General features: G+C 41.5%; 2 protein-coding genes and 1 long non-coding RNA gene across 6 annotated transcripts in view; 1 reads left to right on the forward strand and 2 right to left on the reverse strand.

Annotated features, from left to right (window-relative positions):
• babam2 (BRISC and BRCA1 A complex member 2) overlaps positions 1 to 1,878 on the reverse strand; it is an 84,389-nt gene extending 82,511 nt beyond the window's left edge. Inside the window, exons 1-3 of one of the 2 annotated variants that reach the window (XM_086127690.1) lie at positions 1,787 to 1,878; positions 877 to 1,023; positions 368 to 444 (exon numbers count right to left, since the gene is read on the reverse strand). In XM_086127690.1, coding sequence (XP_085983816.1) covers positions 368 to 444; positions 877 to 1,013 — 214 coding nt within the window. In that variant the 5' untranslated portion in view covers positions 1,014 to 1,023; positions 1,787 to 1,878. Of the gene's footprint in view, positions 1 to 367; positions 445 to 876; positions 1,024 to 1,563; positions 1,642 to 1,786 lie in introns of those variants that run through there. The other variant, XM_086127691.1, reaches the window with a different exon arrangement.
• A 199-nt stretch (positions 1,879 to 2,077) lies between these two features.
• The window catches only part of rbks (ribokinase), a 36,699-nt gene continuing 14,853 nt past the window's right edge, over positions 2,078 to 23,923 (forward strand). The window contains exons 1-7 of one of the 2 annotated variants that reach the window (XM_086127000.1): positions 2,078 to 2,146; positions 4,238 to 4,299; positions 11,531 to 11,663; positions 12,920 to 12,983; positions 13,884 to 13,946; positions 15,550 to 15,714; positions 21,355 to 21,446. In XM_086127000.1, coding sequence (XP_085983126.1) covers positions 4,241 to 4,299; positions 11,531 to 11,663; positions 12,920 to 12,983; positions 13,884 to 13,946; positions 15,550 to 15,714; positions 21,355 to 21,446 — 576 coding nt within the window. In that variant the 5' untranslated portion in view covers positions 2,078 to 2,146; positions 4,238 to 4,240. Of the gene's footprint in view, positions 2,147 to 3,142; positions 3,162 to 4,237; positions 4,300 to 11,530; positions 11,664 to 12,919; positions 12,984 to 13,883; positions 13,947 to 15,549; positions 15,715 to 21,354; positions 21,447 to 23,923 lie in introns of those variants that run through there. The other variant, XM_086127001.1, reaches the window with a different exon arrangement.
• Positions 16,992 to 19,121, reverse strand: LOC147195957 (uncharacterized). Of its 2 annotated transcripts, none has more exons than XR_015102653.1 (3): positions 18,281 to 19,121; positions 17,534 to 17,654; positions 16,992 to 17,445 (listed from the first exon to the last, which is right to left on the reverse strand). It is a non-coding gene; the product is annotated as an uncharacterized LOC147195957 (long non-coding RNA). The 2 variants fall into 2 exon arrangements; XR_015102654.1 differs by having other exon boundaries at positions 17,534 to 18,431; positions 19,082 to 19,116.

Consider the following 23,923-nt stretch of genomic DNA (forward strand, 5'->3'; position numbering starts at 1 on the left):
TACAAAAGACTCAGTATCATGGGACGTTAAGAAGACTTCTAGATATGTTTGTGGTTGTTTTTAGGGCAACATTCTGCACCTTTTATGTTTTCTCCAGCTGATTTTCTCTTGCGCATTTTTGCAATCATAAATGTGTGTGCGAAAATATTCTCACACGTAAAGTACTTTAGGTGTGGCGCACAATTGAAACACCAATACTGTTTGTGCCTTGTAGTGAAAATGTTAAAGATCTAATTAGTTCAATGCCAAAAGATTGACCCATACAATGTTGGTGACATGACCGGAAATGTAACTACAAACTGTCATGCATGACACATTGAATTAAATAAAACTCAGGGAAGAAGTATGGTCAGTTTTCCTCACTTACATTTCAGGGTTTCTCCAGCATAGGGGATGTGAAGTTTGAAGCGATCGCAGCAAGGACCTGGGGTCAAAGATGTACATCTGAAAAGGCAAAATAATCCAAAACATAAAAGGACTGTGAGCAAGCGCAAACAACTTACAGTCTGAACTCTTTTGTATTGACTGGTTTGTTGAAACAATTTAATTTGGTTGAAGTAAACATACCGTGGTTAAAATATAAAATGACTTAACCATCACTTTGCATATTATTGCAAAGGAAATATCAATAGAATGGATGTAGTGACAACATAGCAGCAGTGATGGCTTGAAGCAAGATGTTAATATCGACTTCAGTTTCAGAAGAACGTTTAAGGCATAATTCTACTTTTAAAAAGGAAAAACGACGTTCAACTTGGTAACAACAGTATGTATTTAATTTTTAAAAATAATACACACATTGATAGGTGCCTCAAAAACCATTGTCACCTGAATTCTCATTATTATCAGACCTGAGTGCAAAACGAACAACCTCACCCAGTTTTGAGGTCTGTCACTCGGAGGCAATTTGTGGAGTCCAGTCCCACACGGCCATTCCGCACTACACTGCACAGCAAGGGTCGCAACTCCGGTGAAATCCTGTGCAGTGCAACTTCTGGGGACACGTTGTTCATTTTATGTAGCCTGACAAATCAGAAAACGAGCAAAACAAATTTAAAAGGAGGGTTGGTCTGATTTGATTTCAATATATGTGAAATTACAGACAATATTCTTGAGAGCTACAATATTGATTTATTGGTGCCATGGAAATGTTTCAAGACACCAGAATAATTTCTGTCAAGGATTTAATTTGTCAGATCTTGATAAGACTCCAGACACTGTCCCGATCTGGTCACATATCAATGAACTTTGACAATATGGCTACGGTTTAAGATACAACCGCTCATCTACATCTACAAGGGTGTCCATAAAGTCTGAGTAAATGGTTAAAAAAAAAAAAAAAAAAAAACAATTGTATTAAATTGTAATGTTTATAAAAAAATATATTAACAACGTGACTTCCATCATTTTCAATGCATAATTTGATTCGCTTTGCAAAATTCAAGTGAACTCGATGGAATAGGTCTGCATCGCTGTCGATTTCGGCATATTGTCTGGTCAAACGTTCTCTCGTGTCGTTCGAAACTGTATAATTCATCGAGTACACTTTCTCTTTTAGCATACCCCAGAAACAGAAGTCAAGGGAAGAAAGGTCTGGTGAGCGAGGGTACCACTCCAATCTCCTACGTACCCAGACTTTGTTGACACCCTTCAGTATACAGTATTGAGGAATTGAAAGAGTTATTCGGCATTTTAAATCATTAACATTTCAACGATTACATTTATCGGTATATAATATACATTCGTTTTTGTTAATTTAAATACCGTATTGTGCAAATTATAATACCTGAAAAAGATGACAATTAAATAACTAAAATTTCGACTTGAGCGTTTAGTTCATACTCCATTACTTCCGGGTACATGTTGTTTAGGTCCTTTTGAAGGACCTAATTTAGTGGTCTACTATAATGCCTGTTTAAACAATGAATAATATAATTCAAATATACAAATGCGTACGATTATATACGTTTTTGATTCTGATAATTAGAGATATTGTATATTTTAAGGATTTATGTACATCACTTTAAATTATGTGCTTGTTAGATGTGGAATCATACTAGTCAGGCATGAGTTTCCTCGTTGTCCCTGTCCAGCAGCGCTGAGGGAGCGATGTGCTTTGCCCTGCTTCATTTAGAAAACAGGAAAGGTAAACATGTTGAGTGTCTGAATGATTACATTATTATTGTCATCGTTTTAATTATACCGTATCCATAATATTTCTGAAGTTGTAGCATGACTACTAGCATTTACGTTGGATTAGGCATGATACCCTTTTCCATTATTATATAAAGGATTTACTGCATGCACGGTCCACTTAATCGGAAATCATCTGATGTTTATTCCGGTAACAACATTTAAAATTGACTATAAACTTTACAATGAACAATCTTTTAAGTCATAGGTGTCAAACTCGGGTCCTGGAGGGCTGCTGTCCTGCATGTTTTCCAAGTCTCCCTGTTGCAACACACCTGATTCAAATGAACAGGTTCAATGTCAGGCTTCCGCATAACTTGCTGATGATCTGTTCATTTGAATGCCCTCCAGGACCTGAGTTTGACACCTATGTAAATTTAAGTGAACGACGTTGAAATCACAATATTAGATGACAGTTTTCATTTAACAAGTGAGCGAACGGTGATATAACTTTAGGTTGCAGACAATATCACAGTGCCGCTCTCGTTGCATTTCAATTTAAAGTTGTAATGATGAAGTAATTGTTAATTATAAATAATAATAACAATAACAACTCGGTCGTGGTCTTCGTTTGTCGTTAAAATGGCTTCCATGCAGTATTGTATCACTCACTGCCAAACATGAAAGTTCAAGTTAATGTTTAAAAACACACACAAAAAGAAGAAAAATCGTTTGTACTGTTTCTGCGTCAGACCAGTGCACCTTCAACATTTTGTACACGTTCTGTCACAAATCCAATTGACAACGACTTTCTTATGTCAAGTCAAGTCAACAGTATTTATAGAGCACTTTCAAACAGCCATCGCTTATGTTTATAATACCATTGTGTCCATAATGTCATACTGGTTATAATATTTCTTTTGGTATTGCCTGAAGGAAAAAATCAATGCACACCCCTTTCTATGCATGTATATTTCAGACAAAACCAAGTCTACACATGAGATTCAAAATTGACACGGGTCAAAGCTGTGAGTAGTTTATGGCTCCAGTGTTCCATATTTGAGTCAAAAGGAAGTTTTGAAAATGTTAGCCGTTGGTCTAAATTTATCCAACAGTTTACAGAGCAAACAAAAGTGTCGTATTCTTGTAATGCTGAATAAGATGTGGGCAAATTTTTTTTTACAAGGACTGTCTTGTTTTGTTTTTCCATTCTTGATGAATGTAAACATTTTCAACCTAGTTTGTACCGAGAGTAATCTACAAAATCGTAGGGGATTCAAAGACTATTTCTTTAAATGGTTGTTTTGTTTGTTTGGATTTATTCATTTGGCAGAGATGCCGTTTTAGCCTGCGGAAGAGTGAACCCCTATGCATTTTAGATGAAGCTGGTCAGCTTTGACAGATCAGTATATACTTAGCAAATAATACCTTTTTTAAATGTTTGGACCGTGAATATCTGAGGATTTTCTACTGGCTGCTTATAACATTTACTTTGCCTGCATGCAGACGAAAGACAATATGTTGTGAAATGTGGAAAAGAGAGAGGGAAGTAAAGCATCCCACAGCCAGCGGCCAGGCTTTCCAAGTCCTCCACTGCCGAGGAAGAGATTTGAAGAGATTAACACGAATAGCATTAGCTCTGATACAAACTGAGGATTGAATTAATTAAAGACTGTGCTCGGCTGTTGTGTGTTCACGTCGTCTACTATGGAAGCCGCAGAGCCCCCTCCCCACCTCCTGCCCCGCACACACACACACACATGCTCATACACCACCAATATGTGACTGGATCCAATCCAACTCAGCCAATGATGAAGGCTCTATTTATACCTTATTCGTTGTCTGGTCCATGCTCATGCTCATGTAAGAAATAAACCATCTAGCACTTCAGGTTTGGAGGACATTGAGCCACTTATTTGCTCATTTTACCTGAAGTATCCCCGCCCCCCCCCCCTACTAAAAAGAAAACAACAAAAAGGAGAGTTGGAAAGGGATTTTTAAAATCCTTAATCTGGTATCGAAAGTACATCTTATTATTCAGAAATGAAACATTTGATTTGCATGAAATGGTTATGGCCTGAATAACACAAGTCTGTCTTATCAGGTCATGACTGAAGAAGCCTTTGACGTGATAGTGGTTGGTTCTTGCATGACTGACTTGGTCAGGTAAGTAAACCCAGCCCTAGAATTAACTGAAAGATTACTGGCTATCGTTGAATGTCTCTTCGTGCAGAATTATATACTTCCTTAAATTTGTACTCAGATGAAGAATAATGCTGAAGGAAAGACCATATTGGTTCAACTGCCATTCCTGTTGTTGATGTTCTTTCTTCCCAAACTGTATCCGCTATGACTTTTACAAGGTTGTTGCATGAAGCTCAAAAAATCTGTTCCACCAACCCCCCCCCCCGCCAAAAAAAAGAAAAAAAGCACTGTTATAAATTATAAAATACAAAACCATAATTCAACACTGCAATATCCAAAATAGCCTCACATAATTATGCTGCTCTATGTTGACAGAATCTCGAATGTCCAAATATTTTAAATGTAGGATTTTTTTTCACAAAGCGATATTAATGTTCTCCATGTGATCTGTTATTTATTATTTTTATTATTTTATTTTTTTTTTTTTACAAATTACTCATCAATCTAAAAATAGCTGTGCATAAATCTTGAGATAAGAGTCCCTCCCCGGGGGAACTTGACGGCCTTCAGGGACTCTCCCGAGATGGGGGTCAAGGGGCACTAAAGGTGATTGTAATCACAGTAAGCAGGAAATACCTTCAACAGCATTCTACATTCTTTGTTTCAAGTGTTTGAACAGAACCAATAACAGAGAGGGGCTAAAAAAAAAATCACAGTAAGGAATATATTCCTTCACAACCTTGGACACCTCGTGTCTGAGAAATGTCATATAACTAACTACCTAGTCTTGACTCTGCGGGAGCCTGACAGAATTATATATTTTATATATAGTGTACACATATTGTATCACTTCTTTTTTGATTTCCTGAAAAGTAGTTAGTCACAGATGCTATGATTATGCCTAACAGCTACAAAATCGTGCATATTTGTATTCTTTATCTTTATTTGAATATGTGTAACTGTGTGTTTATTTCTTTTGAATTCGCCTGTTGCACTGATGTAGTACACCACCCAGATTTTGTGGTACACTGTGCAGCGACAATACAGATCCTAATTCTACTTTTCAATAAAATATAAAAGAATTGAAGAAATAAACTGGTTTCATCAAGTATCATTCAGCCAAAAGTCGCATGCACACATTGTACTACATTTGTGTGTACCTTTAAGAGGTGTGGCCTAGTGAGTCACATCGGAAGCAACAGTCATTCCACTCAACCGCTTAACACGTAGTTAGTTCAGTGAGACCATCTGCGCCATGGAAGTGTTTTCAATTTGTATTTGTGTGTTTGAACTGTTAATCCCGTTCAATAACCGTCTGAAAATCAATTTTGAGTGTGGTTCTCCTTTTCGTAGGTTGCATGCAAATTAAATCATGGCTTAGTGTGGAGAGGTCACACCGTGTCCTCGCAAAGGAGCTGCAATGTTGCTTTGATGGGTTTCAGGACAGGCTTTCGTGGTCGTCCATACCAAAGCCATGCATTTATGGCTATTGCTTTGTGAGCTGGGGTTGTTGCCAGAAAAAAAACTGTGTTGTAGGCCATATATCTTAATTAAAATTGTAACATCCCAAAACGTCCTTCATGCAAGAGTAATATAATAATAGTAATATTAGGTGTAAAAAGAATGAGTGTCCTCGACCCTTGTACTCACAACAAAGGTGGCTGCGAATTTCTCCACTGTGAGACAAAGGTTTTCTTATTATTCTTGTTTCTATTATGATGAGGGAGCAAGAGTACAAGTCCTTAACTGTGTATTTTGATTCATCCATCCATTACACAAAACTGCTTATTTTTCACAATTTTTAAATGTGTATACAATGATATCATCATTGTATTTTATGATAAACAATTACAGAATTCGATTGTCCCAAAAAAAACGTATCAAGTCGTCAAGTTATATTGTCATGACTTGATTTGATATGCTTTTTTTATTAACAGGTTTTATATCAGGTGTAATTCAAAGTCCCAACTGTCAAGTGACAGAAGCACCGAGTGTTTAGAACCTGTTCAAATGATTGTTTATTAATAACAATAACCACAATTGCCCATCAGCAATTTTATTTTTGACTTGGTCTGTCAGCTTATGGAAAAGATGACCTGGAGTGTATTTTCTATCATGGCTTGTAACTGTCTCCGCAAAAATAGAGGAAGTAGTTTAAATTTAGTGACTACTTCTGGATTTTCATAGCTTGTCTGTCCTAAAAGCCTGCAACGTTAATCAATAACATATTTCAGCTTGGCAACCTTCGGGCTATAGATTAATAATAATTGTCAGCAGAGATCTACTTCTGAACACTTCCCTTTATGTCTTTAAAGAAAAAGTTAATAGCAACGTTGCTGTCATGAGATTTATGTTTGCAAACAGTCTTAATGTTTAGAGAGCACATAATTGTTCTGGTTTTTGACTGATGCGGAAGATCTAAAGATTGTCGCTAATAATGATGTTCGTACGCCCTAAAGTGTTGATGTTGCATCAGCCCGCTTGGTGGTGAGAATGTTCGAGCCAAACAGAACGCTTTCCCACAAATCGTTTGTCACATGCAAATCGTTTGAAAACAGTTTGTCACCCTCATTTATCTTAAACTTTGGAAGGAATGACAGGATACTCACATGTTCAAATGTGACCATCCCACTAAAAAACTTTTTTTTTAACACGCATTTTCTATAAATTCTATTTCATAAAATCTGGGGGTTGGGGGGGATGATTAAAAAGAACAAAGCAATCTTAAAACGGAGTATTTTGGGTAGAACTCCGAATTTATTAAAAAAAAAGAAAAAGTCTGCTACACCATTTCCATCCATTCCAATGTCTTTCATGTTTCTCATTAACAGTTTAACTGACGATTCTGCATTGTATCCCGCTTTCAAAGGACAGGAGTTATGACTTCAAACTCTAATAAACTATCGGGAAGTGCATTGCGAAAGTGGGCATGGGGGGGCTCTACAGATGGAGGTCAAACAGCGGATAGGAGAGGCTAGCAGGAATACATTTGAAGCCTTTCAATGTGATATGTCTGGCTTTGAACTGGAAAAAATCCCGTTGTCTTGAAAAGTCGGACGTGTGGCATTGCAAATGACTGACACACACACGATGTATGCTGCTGTTCCTCTCAAATACAAAAGGTTATTTTGTAGAAAGTTGTGTTGAGTGGCCATCGGTTCACTTGTACGTACACAGAGGAGCAGAGTCGGTCAGGAGTCTCTCACCCGTTGTCAAAGACGTGCAGCGCCCCCTACTGCCAAAAGTCATTGTGTAGCGACACCTTTCACCTGTTAAAAACCTAAATTAAGCAAATTCTTGAGCATTTCCAAAGCAAGAACTTTTTTTTTCAATTAAGTATAATACATATACAAAAATACAGTATGTGTTACAGTTGTTTTCTTTTGCTCCTTGCATGATTCATAATTTGTATTGTGCATTCTAGTAGTTTTGCACTGACATTACACATGAACTTTTATTTACTAGCAGCACCATGGCCCCTAACCTGAAATGTTAGGGGCGCAAGTAGAACATGTAATTGACTTGCGAAGTAAATGTTCATATTTCCACTTAGTATCTCGGCAGAAGTGAGCAGTAGCATTCGGTCAGCAACAAAAAATATTCAAGAATGTTTAAATAAATTGGCAAATTGATTGATCACACATAGGCAGGCGATACATTTAGGTTCCCTGTCTCAATTGCCCCACGGGGATAAATAAAGTTTTCTGAATCTGAATCAAATTTTCAGGACAAAAGGCCACCATTTAGGTGCAGCCCGGAACCCTGTTACAGCACATTTATCTGCCTGCTTGATACATTGCATGGTATACTGTTTTTAACTTTAAACAAAAGATCTTTGCAACTTTTAAATGCAGATCTTGGTTTGTGGTTGAGCCCAATCGCATTTATTTTCTGACCACAGAGGAATGAATTGCAGTTATGCATCTACCCCGAAAGTGCATTATAGATATAAAAGCTGTATTCTTGCCCGCTTACAACAAACATGTATGACATATAAAATGTGAGCTCATGAATAAATTCTCAATAGCTCCATTTTGTTGTCAAAGACTGAAAAGGGGCACATTATGCAAAAATGGACGTTTCAATTACTTATATTAACTGACAAATGCTGTACTAGTGGTCATCCGTTTCGCGTGAATTTGCAGAACCAAAAAAAAAAAAAAAAAACGGTATGAGCAAGCCGTTCAGATAATGACTTATATAAAACCGGCCCACACCGAGTTTCTCCACCCAAGCCTTTGTAGTGATGCTGCCGAGCCACTATTTTCTGTTCTTACAAGGGATGACCGGTTTATAATAGGGCAGGAGCACAATTGTGTCAAATGTAAAAGCTAACCAGAGTTGTAGTGTTGTTGCGTATATTGTGTTATCAGATTATTATTTTTTTTTTATCATATCTAATTGCTGTGCAAAATTGTTCATAGGAAAAAGGGGGCTATTTTGTTTGGTGGTGTGTCCCATGCAAGTATTTGCGGACTAATTGACAAGCGAGTAAAACCCAAACATGCCAATCAGAGAAGCATTGCTTTTATTGGCCTAAAAGGGGCACTTCATCACTACTGTGTGTGTGTGTACTCACTTATCAAAGAAGCTTTGAACAACGGCAACAGCTAAGCTAGCCTAGCCAACACGATGCTCGAAGTCAGACGGACACGTTTTTCTGATGATCCGTGTGTTTTCCTTTTTGTCCAAATATATATTTTTATTCTAGAGAGGGTGAGGTCTGGCTTGTTTCGGTAGGCGGCATTGTGTCGCTCGACGCACTTCCTTATAAACACAGTTTGGCGGCCTTTTGCGGCATCGACGCAGCCTGGATTGAGTCGACCTAGCCTGGACTGAGTCTACGCAGTTCATGTGCTGGTCACGTGATCGTCACGAAGCCGCACACGTACGACGCGTGGATTGCTCTGTGAACTCGACGCATGCGTCGACGCATTGGTGTTGCTGGACCCATCACTAGAAGCAACGTACGATGAAAAAGTAGTTGATCCCCACTTTAATGTCATCACAAGAAATATCAATAAACATACAAAGATAAACCTCGTGAAAATTGTGTTTTTAAATTGTGATTTTATTGTTAAAGGGGAAAAAATTCAAAGCCACTTGTACTTGCCCCCCTGAACCTAAAAACTGGTTGGGCCACTTTCGGCAGCAAACATCTTCTATCACCGGCACTGAGTCTTTCACACCTCTGTGGAGGAGCCCGCTGCTCCTTGCAGAATAGTGTTAATTCAGCAACAATGGAGCGGTTTATGGCAGCGGCAGCCCAGTACTTTTGATGTCAGATGTGACGATTACCATGACCTTATAACATAGCTACGTATCTCGCTACATTACATTATGTTGACTACTCGCTGGCGGTATCAAAAGTAGCATGAGCATTACCTCAAGCTCTCCTTGAAGAATGGACAGCACAAACCATCACCCAAGGATGACCTCACAGGCATTTTTCATATTTTTGTTGTTTTTACTCCAACACATGATATTGCCGCAATCAAAGCTGGCGCCTCCTCCTCCATTATTGTTGTTGTTGCCACCACTACGGTCACTGTTATGGCCTCGAAGGTTTTTCCGTCCCACCTCCCTCAACAGCTTGATTTGACAAGATGAGTCCAATTATGGTACAAGTCGAGATACGTTGATGTCCTAATATATGTCGTGTTGTGTTGCCAGTGTTCTGACTGAGGATTTTATGGCGGTAATGTGATCTCGTGCCATCGTGAGAGATCACATTTTTCTTGTAGTCTGATCCAGGCATGACAGCCATGTACACTTTAGTACTGATGATACAATGGTAATAAAGGCTTTCTGTTCTCCATCCATCCATTTTCTGTACTGCTTTACCCTCACTAGGGTCGCGGGTATATTAGAATGCCCAGTTAACTTTGGTCAAGGTGTGGGGCATGCCCTGGACTGATCGCGAGCCCGATCATAAGTCACGGCAAGGTCAATTCTTTTGTTTTTATTGTACGCTGTAGACATTTGGGTTTTCGATCAATGGGTGAATATGGAACCAACGTTCAGAATTGTAGCTTTTATTTGATGGTATTTACTGTCGCCAAGTTCAGCAACTTTGGACAGAGCAATATTTGTTTGTTTTGAAGCCAGTATTGGAACACGTGACCCCACCAGAGCTATTGCAAACATCGGATCATAGCCAGTACAACAATTTGGAAGGTCCTGAAAAAGAAAGAATCTATCGGCATACTGAGCGACAAACATTGAACAGGTTAACCAAGTTGTATCAGCAGCAGTTGATGACAGAAGCATTGTGAGAGAGAGAGCTGTGAAGAAAACCCCAAAGAGAAGTCTGAGCTTTCGCAGTGGCGACTAGGTAGTGTGCGTGTGATTAAATGTTCACCCTTTGTGCCATTTCCCTCTCGCCCCATTGCTGCCTTTCCCACCTCACATCCTGTTCCCGCTTTTGGCATTGGAGTGTTTTTACACACCAATGCAAAAGCAGCATTTATAGCATCCTCTCGTGTTCTGACTGTCTCGGTTTACTGGAAATGCAGGGATTGAGGAAACTTGATTTAATATAGCACACCTGCGTCAAACAAACGTTCCCGCACATACTTACTGTATGTCGAAAAGAAAGTGCCAACAACAGAGGGGGGAAAACAAGTTAATGACAACATTTTACCAACCGCAGGTCCTTTGGCTCTGTGGCAACACTGGCCCGAGGCCAAACCCCGACTTCTTGACGCACGTATGATTCCGCCGTTTTCTCTTTGCCCATATTACTCACCTTCCAGTCTCTCTATTATTGGTTAAGGACAGACAGCTTGGAAGGGCATCCACCTGTGCCAAAAAGGGGGGAGCAGAGAGGCTGTACTTCAACCAACCTTGATGAGTCAGCTATTACTGGTGCTGCCATTGACGTCCACTCCACTTTTGGCTCCTTCCATCGTTTTGGCAAATTTGGACACACTTACTTGCGTATAACTCACAGCTATTCTGGATAAGGCAGTGGTTTAATGTAAAAGCATTTTTTTTTTTCAAATTACAATATCTTTTATTTATAGAACATCTGGAAAACATTAATAGAGTAATAGACACACACTGCAGTGTGTAAATAAAAAAAAAAAACCCTGCTTATGCCAGTTGCTCCAAAAATTAATAAATAAATAAGTATGGATTGAGTTGGTCCTGAAATATTATATCCAGCGTTTAATGAAACTCAGCACATACTGTATAAAAGTTGAGTCATGCACATACATTTAAAATGTATCTTGTTTGTTTTTACCCTCAGCCAATCAGCAAGGCTCCCAAAAGAAGGGGAAACCATCCATGGTCACAACTTCTTCATCGGCTTTGGAGGAAAAGGGGCCAACCAGTGCATACAAGCTGCAAGACTAGGGGCCAAAACCGCAATGGTCGCCAAGGTATGTACAGTAACGATGTCTAACTGTCCGTCCCGTGTGCCGAGTCCCCCACAATCCCCATTTTGACAGAGTAAAAAAGTTAATAGTAGGATAGACGCGCATACCAGCCTTATGCAGTTCTAAAGCTTTGTAGACGTTTGGTGCCTGAAATGTTTGTGAGGTTTTGGAGGAAGGTGCAGCGAAAGGAATTGACGCTGACCATTTGGGTCATGATGGCATCAATGGAGCCGTCCTCCCTGCCATTGTCATACTGGTAATCAGTCGAACACAGATCAAACTGTTCCGAAAAGTGCAAAATTGCCACGTGTGATGTTTGTATTGGATCTGTTTGCTATTTAACAGGGGACTTAGTACCTGGTTCACGGAGGACGACAGACGGATGATCATTCACGACTTGCTAACTCAACAAAGTCAGCGACTGTATCTCCCTACGCTGTTCACACCAAAGCGATATACAGTATATTCCAACAACTTTTTAGCAACTCCCAAAACTTCATTTTATGGCATAAACTCTCCATGTCTCATTTTCTCTTGATCAATACCAGACTGCGTGCATACGCCACCCACTCTTGCACGCCTCCAAACAAGCCTATTCCCATACGACACAACCCTACATCTCCGATCAGTAAGCATGGTGTGGCCTTTCAACCCAAGCACTAAAGCACCGGCGCCCCACCTCTGTCAGAACAAAGAGGCCCGATCGATAACAACCCAGTGCAGGAGGAGCTCTCCGGGCATGGGGAGAACCCAAAAATAGACATTCTGGCTTATCAAAAACATCCAAGACAGAAGGCCACTCTTCAAAGTGAATGAGGCCAAGCAGCCAATACCAGCCCAACCCATCATCACACAGCTACAAGTACCCGTATTTTGGCATGTTTTTTGGAGAGCGTGGGTTCGAAGCAGGTGCCTCAGGCCAAGGTGGGGACCCCCTCCACAACCCAAAGTAGCTATAGATGTGGACGGAAGAAAGGAAAATGAAGCGAGGTGGGCATGAAGAGGCGTAAAGGCGGGGTAATCGTGTCTTCAAGGCTTGGCGCAGCTGGTCGTGTGTTTGCGCGTGTGTGCTTTTGTTGACTTTTGTGTGTTCGCGTTTGCTCATTGTCGGCGGCGGCACCATGCCAGTATGCTGGCAGGGCACACGAAAATCCAACCCATCGGAGATTTAAGTATACACTTTTCAAACGTTGCCGCTAACCAAGTCTGACCCTGCTTGACACCTTCCTTGTAATCGTTTTGTCTTCTGTCTATTCTAGGTTGGTAACGACTCCTTTGGAGACAGTTATATCCGGAATTTCAAGGACAATGGCGTGTACACAGGTAAGCACGAGTGTTTCCCAAGATATCATCAGAAGGCACGCTTTTGAGTTTGAGGCGCGCTAAAAGTTTCGATATTTTCACCAACAAAGGTTGCAGCCAAATTAGGTGAAAACGGCGAAATTAGTTTTCATAGTTTATGCACACTGAGTGCACAGGTGTGGTCCAATGCGCAACATTTGTAGCCTAGAGTCGACTAGAAGTTTGCTATTTGTATGCTAACTTTTTGCTTTAACAATCAAAAACTAAGAGCAAAAAATAAATACAGTACATCAATACAAATTGAAATGGGATCGCACTGGCTACCAGAAATGTTCACAAAACCGTGCCATCAAAATTTGCCTGAAACCAAGACTTTTCAGTACCGATACTTTAAAACTAACAGTGCCAAACAGTGTGCGTCTACGCAGTGCGCTTCTCTGTGTCCAAAGTGGTTGCCGTGTTTTTTGGCGTGGGTGGAAGAAAAAGTGAAAGACAGAGAAAAGAAATGAGCACAAAAGAAGAAGCATGGAAATCGGTCCATGTTTCGCTTACATAGCCAACAGACAAAGCCTGTGTGCAAAGCATGCTATAAAATTACTCAAGCTAGCTGAAGGAAAACCTCCACCACAGTACAGTGGCCAAACTCCTTACTGAGCAACAGGTAAGCACATGTGACACATTCAAACAACATGCCTTCCGATATCTCTCTTAAGTCAAACCAGTGTGAATTATTTTGTGACGAGGAAACTTAATCAATAGCGTTTGTCAGTTAGCAGAGTTGAGCCCACTGTCACCATCTACGCAGCCCAATTTGGTCACCCATTTACCCACAATGCGTGGATTTAGAATCAAACTTGAAATTTTGCTATTGTGACAACATTGTGATGCAGTGTTTTCTTTTTTCATTCCTCACTTTCTTAGGCTTAGTTGGACAGACCTCCGAAGCAGCCACCGGCGTTGCCTCCATCATTGTCAACGATGCAGGTAAAGGCTTTTGAATCCAGTCGAGACCCCACAGCAGAGATCTTAAAGCCACTTATCATCTGCTTTAAGCATGCTCACTGCTCACTGTTAGTCCTGTCGCATGCACGCAGACACACATATTCTCACTTCTCTATAATGATCAGGTAATACACCCTCAGATGTACAGGTGATCCAAGCAAACATTGTCGTGTATTCTAATTTACAAAAATGTGTTCACATGGCGAACAGTCCACTGCAGATAAAGTCAAGTCATGAAGCTCACAAGAAATTGTATTTGAATATTACATCTCAATCCCCCTCTATCAAATGCCAAAACACACGAATGTTGCAATATCATTTTTAACGCATCATCTTAAATCATTGTCAGATTAGTTATCAGTCAGATGTCCATCCATCCGTCCATCCATTGAATCCGCTTACCCTCACGAGGGTCGCGAGTGTGCTGCAGCCTATCCCAGCTGTCTTCGGGCAGTAGGTGGGGGACACCCTGAACCGGTTGCCAGCCAATCGCAGGGCACACATAGACGATCAACCATCCGCGCTCACACTCATACCTAGGGACAATTTGGAGTGTTAGCCTGCCATGCATGTTTTTGGAATGTGGGAGGAAACCGGAGTACCCCGGAGAAAACCCACGCAGGCACGGGGAGAACATGCAAACTCCACACAGGAAGGCGGGAGTCGAAATAAAAAAATGTACTTGAATAAAGTGGGGGGGGGGGGGCGTCCTATTTTATATTAAAAAAAAATTTAGAAGCTAAAGAGCACATCTTAACCAGGGGTGCCACTAATTATGGAAGGCACCGTCGATCTGTCTGTAGTACTGCAGTAGTTTTTGACCCTAAGCATTCTGACATTATAAAAGATCTAAAGTGAAGACCAAGTCAATTAGCACAAAAATCTTAAAAACAATTTCTACAAAACTTTGCAAAGGGATGAAAAGAGAAACGAGAAACAAATTCACTTTAGGTGAGAATAAAAGTGCAGATCCAAGAATTTTCACCATTTGTATTACTAGAGGCTCACTGGAAAACGTTTTGAGGTTGTTTTTTAAAATCTTGTATTTTTCATTCATAAAAAAATAGCAGTTGAAAACGGGTCTGTATACTTTTTATGTCTACTTCATGCGCCTGGTAATTTAGTGGTGACCAATCCAGGGTTTTATCCACCTACCTATTCTAGGTTTCCATTCATGATGCTAAAATGGAAATCTAAATGCGTAAAAACAAATGGATGTGGATGGATGCCTTGGAAATTACAAGCAATGTTTTTTGCATTCGCCCATAAATGACATGTGCACTAGTACATCAAAACTCTGGATACTGGAGTTGTAATTGTAAAATCCATGAAAGTCACTCATTTTGTTTTTTTACGAGTCACTGAAACACAGATGGCTTTACCCAACAATCTCACTGTACATGTTGCCCACTTCTAAAGCCAAATGTACTGTAAGTTGATCGACATCCATCTGATTTGACAGCCAATTTGCGCACGTCTCCAAATCAAGTCAACACTATTTGGGGATGTCACATAACTCAAATTGCAGAGAGTCTGGAAACTCGGTCATCCTCACAGATCCGTGCATGCGGTTGTCTTCACGCAGGTGAGAATGCCATTGTGATTGTGGCTGGTGCCAACATGATGCTGAACAAGGAGGAGCTTCAGGATGCTCTTCCAGCCATCAGTTCTGCAAAAGTACTGATTTGCCAGCTTGAGATTTCCCCCCAAATGTCTTTGCGGGCATTACGCATGGCTCAAGAGAATAAAGGTCAGTAGATGTCGACTGTATGGACTCTTATATGATTTCACCTCTGGAGTTTTGGACACAGAACATATTTTAACAATGTATTAGTGGGTGCAGATTTGGGAGAAGTTACTTTTTATTGTTTGGTTGCAGACATTTGGGTCTCTGGAATGTCTGCTAACACCTCCATATGTGAAATAAAACGGTTTTTTGGGGGGGGGGGGTTGTCAAAGTAAATCGTATTTCTGAAAATCGTGAGCAAGCGGTTGTTTTGTTTTTTTGTTTGTTTTTGCCCTGCCGTTTTTAAAACGTAACATTGATGTCGCTAAAAGCGTTAGCGTTTGATAAGAGTTTCGTACTGTTCTTGATCGGTTAGTGTCGTCAACGTGGGGGCGCCGCGGGGTGTATTCATGTTTGGCTGTGTGTCCAGGTGCCACATACACACAGTCTAGTGGATGAACTGCTGTCTTGATAAGTTAGACCGGGCGCACTTCCCCGATGAGCTCCATCCCACCGGATGTTACCGTCATGAAAATCACACTCGTACCAGCAGTATACGGGACAGAATGAGCGCTGGCTCACGTCACACAGACTGCCCACTAAAATGAGCGGATTTCAGCCAAACAAGAAATGGTGTCTCCAAAGTGGGTTCTAATTCCTGATCCTTGAGCGATCGTGATGAAGCGTCTCACAAACGTGCGACCAAGAAAACTGTTTTAATTTGTGGAAATAATGCAGTGTCTTAATGTTCATATTTCATTTATAAACTATTTCCAAATCGGTACGTCAATCGCACCACCGGGGTACTTGTTTGCTTTCCTGTGTCTCCTTCCACCTTGTCATAGTGACCAGGTTACAGGATTTGTCATCCTTAACAGCATCCTATTATGAGAAGCCCTCGGCGTCATTAAGACGTCTGGGGAGTTTCTCATCAGGGCCCGTCACTCGTAATCGATCGCCGCGCACTGCCAGAACGCAAACGTCAGAGCCATAACTGCCTTGCAGATGGGATGCCCAGATGGCCTCGCTGAACGCCGCCCTCTTTCACCGCGCTCCCCCTCTCTTCCCGTTCCACGTGACGAGCCCGACCATGTGGCAGGAGAGAGATGAGGAGAGCAAACGGGCTTGGCAAAGAGGCCACCTCGACGTTGTGGCACCAATCGCGTTGTGTGAATGCAATTCTCTGGAGGGATTGGGTGTTAATGCGTTTGACGTTGAAGACTTAACAACGCCGAGGACGACGCAAAATTACGCAAATGTCAGTCGCTGAAGGCAACGTGTCCTGTAAATGCCGGCTTCCGGAGACACTTGTCAGGAGAACCAATTCAAAAAAGACTTTACTTGAGGAAAATCATACATTCTTTTTATTTACATAATAGCATGAAATTAATCGAGAGAACTGCAGAAATGTGGAGTTTCTTTTTTCGTTGTTTCTCAACGCCAGATTGAATCAGACCCACTTCACATGTTTTACGTACTTGCCGGTGACTCATTCGTGTGTACAAGCCATCTTCCCGTTTCCACTCCCAAGTTTTCTTCAGTCAGCAACAAGCAGCTGTTTTTCACCACTCTATCGAAGGTTTTCCAGCATTACCCGATATTTGCCGCACCTCCAGAACAGCCTTTGACGCAATTCAGAGTAGGAACTAGCAGACATGACTCAGATCGTGTGCATCCCAGAATTTGCACATCTGTGCCATGAGCTGGGCTGCTCCGTTTGCGTGCGAGAGTTTGTTCACGCGGTTCCACTCACGCCTGCAGAATAAGTGGGAGCGATCAATATCAGCTAGGAAGATTTTGTCCACCGTCTGTGTACTTGGGAATTCGCAAAAGCCACACTTGCCTGCATATTGATTAGCTTCCATCCTTAGCAGTCTCTTGTTTGCTTCTTCCATGCACACTTCAAGAGCGCCGGGCTCATTTATTTGCCACCAGCACTGGAAATATCGCGCTTGGCGCAAACACTGTGATCACGCCACAGATGGAAGATCCAGGAACAGAAAGAGCAAGATAACATTTTTACGCACCCCTTGGATTCGTCCATGATTTCAAACAAATGTCAAAACTATTAACAACGTGAGCATACAATATGATTAAGACCGTTTCATGAATTGGCGATTTTCATGGCTAAAAATTTACATTGGTGTCAGTTAAAGATGCCGTAATTCCACACTTTTAACAATATTATCAAGCGCTTCCTACTAATGTTCAGAACGTATGAATTGAAGGGATAACAATATAAATTTGCTCATTAAAAACAGAATTATGTAATTTTTGCCGTACTTACAGCACCGTCCGTCAGTGGCTATAGGAGACATTCTGCTTTTCTTTCCCCACAAATTAAAACAATGGTCCGAATCTTGCAGTCGCGCCTCGCAGCGAATGTTTGCGGCGGTCAGATGCTTCCTTCGACCAGCGCGGCGGGTGCCCAAATGTTTTTTGACCAAAGATCTACTTTTCGATCAACCAGCCAGTTACCGCCACATGCCATCATGAGCAACAGCCATAACGGCCCCAAAGATGAACGAAAACAGAAAAATAAAGTAGATACAAGAATTGGTGAGTTTGTGAAGAGAAAATCACTGCCTACCTTTGTCGAGACCTGACGCGGAGGCGTATAGGCGCACCTTTAGCCGCGTGTAGACTATCGTAGCTCTTGCGTACTGTTTTAAAATGCTTCTATTGGCCCTCCAGATTGCCATTCTTTGCCAGTACCCTGGGTGAACTGTACATGAAACAAACTGAAAAAGAATGATAAGAACAACAAAAGATATAGCGCAGCAGCTCTGATCGCAAGCTCCAATTGCAGACTGCCGACCGCTGCATTATATTATATATTATATTATAATGCTGTTATAATTCTATTCCGTACATTAAACAACACTGAACTGCAACTCTGCTTCCCATGTTCAACTGAACCACAGTCCACACTGGGGTAGTGGCGTTTCAAGTGCATTAGCATGTTTTTCGTGTTCCCGGAAATTCACCCAATCTCAGCATTAGGAGTGTCGGCACGCAGCTTGAGTTTCAACCGCGTATTTTTCCCCAACTCAATATTTAACCAGGAAGCTGAAATGCTCCCAAGCAGGAGATTTTCTTGACAGGGGAGGGTCCTGAAACTCCGGTTTATCGTTAGCTGTAGCCATGATGCAAACGGAGAACAAAAACTGCACATGTGGGCTCTGGCACAAAACACACAATTTCCATTCCTGGAATTCGCCCATGCGCAGCCCTGTGCCAAACTGAACTGAACCCCCAGTACGGAAACGGTCCACTACAAAAACATATATTCTTACACCCCTACTTGACGCCCACATTGACTTGTCCCAAAATTTTAGATATAGAGTATAATATTAGACCAATATTATCAGAATGAAAACTCCTGACGTACACGTAATAAGTACTGGAACAATGAACGGCCATTCCTTTGATTGTAGTGGTAGACTGAAAACATTTTGGTTTGACATCAAGAGATGAATGAGAGATAACATTTCAGATTTTATTTCGACAAATCTACATCCGGGTCACAACCACACACAATTTAAAAAGATAGTATTAATTTTGACTGATCATCATAAGTGAATAAAAGCATTGGAACAGGTCAAATAGATTAAAATCGATAACATAAAGCAAAGTAAGTAAAGTAAATGAGACTCAGGACTGTAACGATGTAGACAAGCACATGAGCGCTCGGTGAATAAACCGGTGTGTCTTGTTTTTCGTGCAGGGGCAAGTCGACCTGACCATGTTTGGGTATTTGGCAGACCGCGTTGCACCTCTCTGAGCATTCTGTTTTTTAATTCCACATCACCTGACAATTTGTTGAGAGAAAGTTAGATTTTAGACCAGGTGAAACCAGGGTGTTCTATGTGTTTGTTTTGGGGGTGACTCCCTTCAGTCGAATTTGAATGCTTTGTAGGGATTTATTCTGAAGTTTGATTTAGCCAATCCAAATCCACTTCTCTGATGATCTCCTTTGGCGTTTGAGGTCATTATATTTCCTAATCAATTTGTTTGCACATTTCTTCAAATTATTTTTTTCACACGCGGACGCATGATCCCAAGTACCCATCCCACAGTGGCCAATTTTAAAACATCCGCAAGTGGCGATCTTCTTGCAGTTCCTTCTAGACGTACTTTGCATATGTGGATCTTCTGCTTGGATTCCAGCGAGTCAATTTATTCCCCTGCCCTGTCGACCATGTGCCTCTCCTGCAGAGAATGAGTGAAGCCGTTCAGGCCAGGATGCGAGGCGGCTGTGTTCACTCCCACAACGGCGCAAACTCCTGTTTCTAACTGCAGGTGTCTACAAAAATCCCAAAAGAAAGATAACTCGATCCCGTGCGCACAGACCGCACTTTGCTCTAGATTTGCGCCAGGCACTTAAAACCAAATGTTCATAGCCCATGAATTAGCCTCACCGTTCCAATATTTTTGCAGAGTGACGATGTCTCGTTTCGACATGATCATTGTGATTGTGTATGTTGAAGTGGAAGCCATTATTTCCACCTAAAATCTACCTCAAAGCGCCGGGTGGCCCAAGCCCAATGCAAACCCACGCAGATGCTCTCCAATGTGCCCACGCACACACACGCGCACTCTCACACACACACACACACACACACACACACACACTCCCAAACTGCATACACACTGGTACAAAGCCGAGTTCAATATTGCCGTACTAGAATATACACGTCCCTAACACATAAGTGCATGGGCATTTGCAAGAGGCTTGATTTTGTATCCAGTGGGATGCAAATTAATCGCTTTGTCAAGGTGGGCTTCTCCTCACCCATACAAATGAATCGCGGCATTAGATGCGTTAATGCTTGCTGCTCATGAATATGCATCAGGCTGTGATGTTCACCATGTACAGATAATTCCAAATGTCTCTGCTCTACTCTTAAATATAAACACAGAAAATGTCACAGTGGATGTCACTCACACACTGACATCTCCACTGTATTGGATCGGGTCTAGACTTTATGTAGTCATGTAAATGACATTTACACATCCTCACGTCGCTCTGGAAATGCAAGGGTTACATCTGAAGGATCTGAGCCTGTTCCGACAAGCCATTTTCCAAGCACATTTTTTTTTCCAATGTTATTTTAATCATTTTAAAAAGGCGCCTTTTTATGGAAGCGTTTCCACTGCAGCTTTCCAGTAGAGCAATCCCCAACAGTAGTTTATGATCTTACCTGTTCCATTAAAATGTTAATTAAGGTCATTCTCGCCCTTGAAAGTGTAGAAATGTGCCAACTGCAAAGATCTTAAATGTAAATGCTAAATGATTGTGTTATGTAGATGAAAGCACTTTCTGAATCCATTTTTTGCTCACGTTTATGTTCCAGATGGGAGCAAACGTCACCTTAATCTGGGATTCTGCTCGACCAACCGTTTTTTTTTTGGTCGGACACTAAACATGGGTGGTAGCAATTATTAAGTAATTAGTAAATGTGTAATGCAGGACAAAGGTATTTGGAAGAGTCCTCTTATATTATGTAACCTTCGCTTCAGGTCTGGGTCACAAATTCTTCATGTGTCTTGGTATATAGAAGAATGAAATCCAGTGTATATTAAAACGTACAACCTTATAAAATAAAACATAAATGTGAGATAACCTTATCAGTCACATTGACTACTCACTCTTTGTTGCAGTTACGACAATATTCAACCCGGCGCCAGCTATCCCTGACTTGGATCCTGATTTCTATCGACTCTCTGATGTGTTTTGCTGCAATGAGTCTGAGGTGATGAATCACACTTTTCTATTCCCCCCAACGAGCAATTTGCATTCATTATTCCTGGCCATTACTTGACAGTTTAACCTTGCCAAACATTATGAAATTGTCAGACTTTTGGTCATTATTTGAGCATCCGGTTGCAATGTAACTGTTATTATACGTTATCAATCGAGAAGGAGCATTGTGGCCCCGGGAGGTTCCACAGAGCCCACACATCATACACCTTTCCACAGTGATTCACCTGTCGTCTATAGCCTGGATCTTGACTTCTTCTAGCACATCAATAGCGTCACTGTATCCTTTAAACGTAAAGTACATGCAAACATTCTGGTGCGACAATGGGAATCGGGATCTCCGCCCATTTACAGTCATGGTACAGTACCTCACGTCTTGGCTGTGGGGTGATGACAGATGAGTGAAAGTGGGTGTGTTTTGCTGGGCATTGCAATGACAAAAACAGAGCAGATGTGCTTTTTGGGTGAGTCAATCACCCTTTGGGAGTTCATGTGAACTGCTATTTGATGTCGTGTTGCAGAGCAGAAAGACCACATGCGGCCAGGTGTGTGGACATGAAAGGGACGGTGGCGAGGAGAGTAAAAACCGCAGCAGTCACGTTAAAGTGGAGCATGCAAGGGTGGAAAAAAAAATTAGAAGGAAAAAATGTACTGCGTAAAGAGAGAAGTGTTCCAGTTTGTTATGAGCAGCTGCCATATGTTCCCCTGTTACGAAGCGAGTAGCGCTTGACTCGTTTGTACCACAGCTTGTTGACGCTTATCATTGAATTTTCCTTTTTATAAAAATAATTGTATTCAAGTGCATCTGATGGTAAAGGTTGTTGTTCCTTCAGCTCCGTAGCAGCTGCAGGATCGCTAAAGTGGCAAAACACCGTGCACACCGGCTCCTCTAAAAGTCACTAATCATTGCCCTCAGGACAGCAAATGCCATAATTTTCGGACTACAAAACACGCTTGATGAAAAGCCGCAACAGCTAAGTTTAGCCGTTTGTACCAGTACACACATTGGCCGCGTCATACTAATAGGGCTCCACGTTCTAACATGGCAAAGAACTGAGGTCACACAAAAGGATTTTTTTAAACCTAGTATTTGCCTTTTTTCTTTTTCAATTTTGACACAGTGGGATCCCAGAACCTTTTTCAGTCACTCTTGTCAGGTCAATTCGCTGACAAGCCTATCAGGAAGCAGTGTGAATAAAGTCCGTTGCAGGTCAGCCTTGGAAAATCATTTGTTACTTGTTTGGGAGACGCAAGTGATGTTGCTGCGTGGCCAGAAATGCTGTCTTTCGTGGCTAGCCGTTAGCGCCAGTTGTCCTTTGCCAGCAATGATGGTGGGAGTCAGTCGCCAAACAAATCGCAGAGAGACGGGGGTCGCGCAGAGACGGCGGTCGCGCTGCAGAGGTGGCTCAATGTATGGCACTCCTTCCCTCTGCTCATAAAACTCAATTTATGATTATTTTCGCTCTACTATTGCAAAAGTGTTGGGTTCAATTCCGCCTCGGGCCTTCTTGTGTGGAGATTGCATGTTCTCCCTGTGCCTGCGTGGGTTTTCTCCGTGTACTCTGGTTTCCTCCCGCATTCCAAAAACATACATGGCAGGTTAATTGAACACTCTAAATTGTCCCTTGGTGCGAGTGTGAGCGCGAATGTGTGTTGATAAATGTGTGCCCTGCGATTGGCTGGCAACCGGTTCAGGGTGTCCCCCCTTCCTACTTCCCGAAGACAGCTGGGGTAGGCTCCAGCCTGCCCGAAACCCTTGTGAGGATAGGCGGTTTAGAAAATGCGTTTTACAGACCTTTCAACCTAAAACACAACAGATTGCATTACATAAAACATGGACATTAATACCAATCGCAACAACTATTCCGACGTATGCCTTGTTGTTAGAAGCACTTATACATGAATGAGGAGAAAATCAAAGTCTCCGTTCACCCATTGAAAGCAAATCAATTCATGAACAAGGTGAAATACTTCTTATATCCTAATAAGTTTTAAGGAGTGACCCCTGAACCCCAAAAGACCTCAGTTTCCTGAGTAGGAAGAGTCGGCTCTGTCCATCCTAATCAGGGCCGTGTTGGTTGACCAGTTCAGTTTATTGTTTAGAAGAACACGGGTTGAGTGAACGCTGGCGCGTTTTGGCTGCCGCTGCTCAACCCGTATTGTTTTTTTTTGTTTGTTTTTTTGTTATTGTAAAGTGTCCTTGGGTGTCTTGAAAGGCGCTTATAAATAAAATGTATTATTATTATTATTATTATTGACAAGCATGATGTCACACACGTCTGCTACAAGCTAAATTTGACAGTAAACAAGAAGCTGTAGCGTCCATGATTGAATTCACACGTTGATTCAGTTCTCCTTCCCCACATACTGTAGATCCGCTTCATTTTCAAGCCCCGACACTCATGTCAACTCATCGATTCAACATTGCACCTCCAGTAAATATGAAAAGCAAATAAATACATGCCTCGA

The sequence above is a fragment of the Hippocampus guttulatus genome, chromosome 13 (genome assembly GCF_054856545.1).
Source record: "Hippocampus guttulatus isolate MCC_2025c chromosome 13, RoL_Hgut_1.0, whole genome shotgun sequence".
In the NCBI taxonomy this organism is placed as follows: Eukaryota; Metazoa; Chordata; class Actinopteri; order Syngnathiformes; family Syngnathidae; genus Hippocampus; species Hippocampus guttulatus.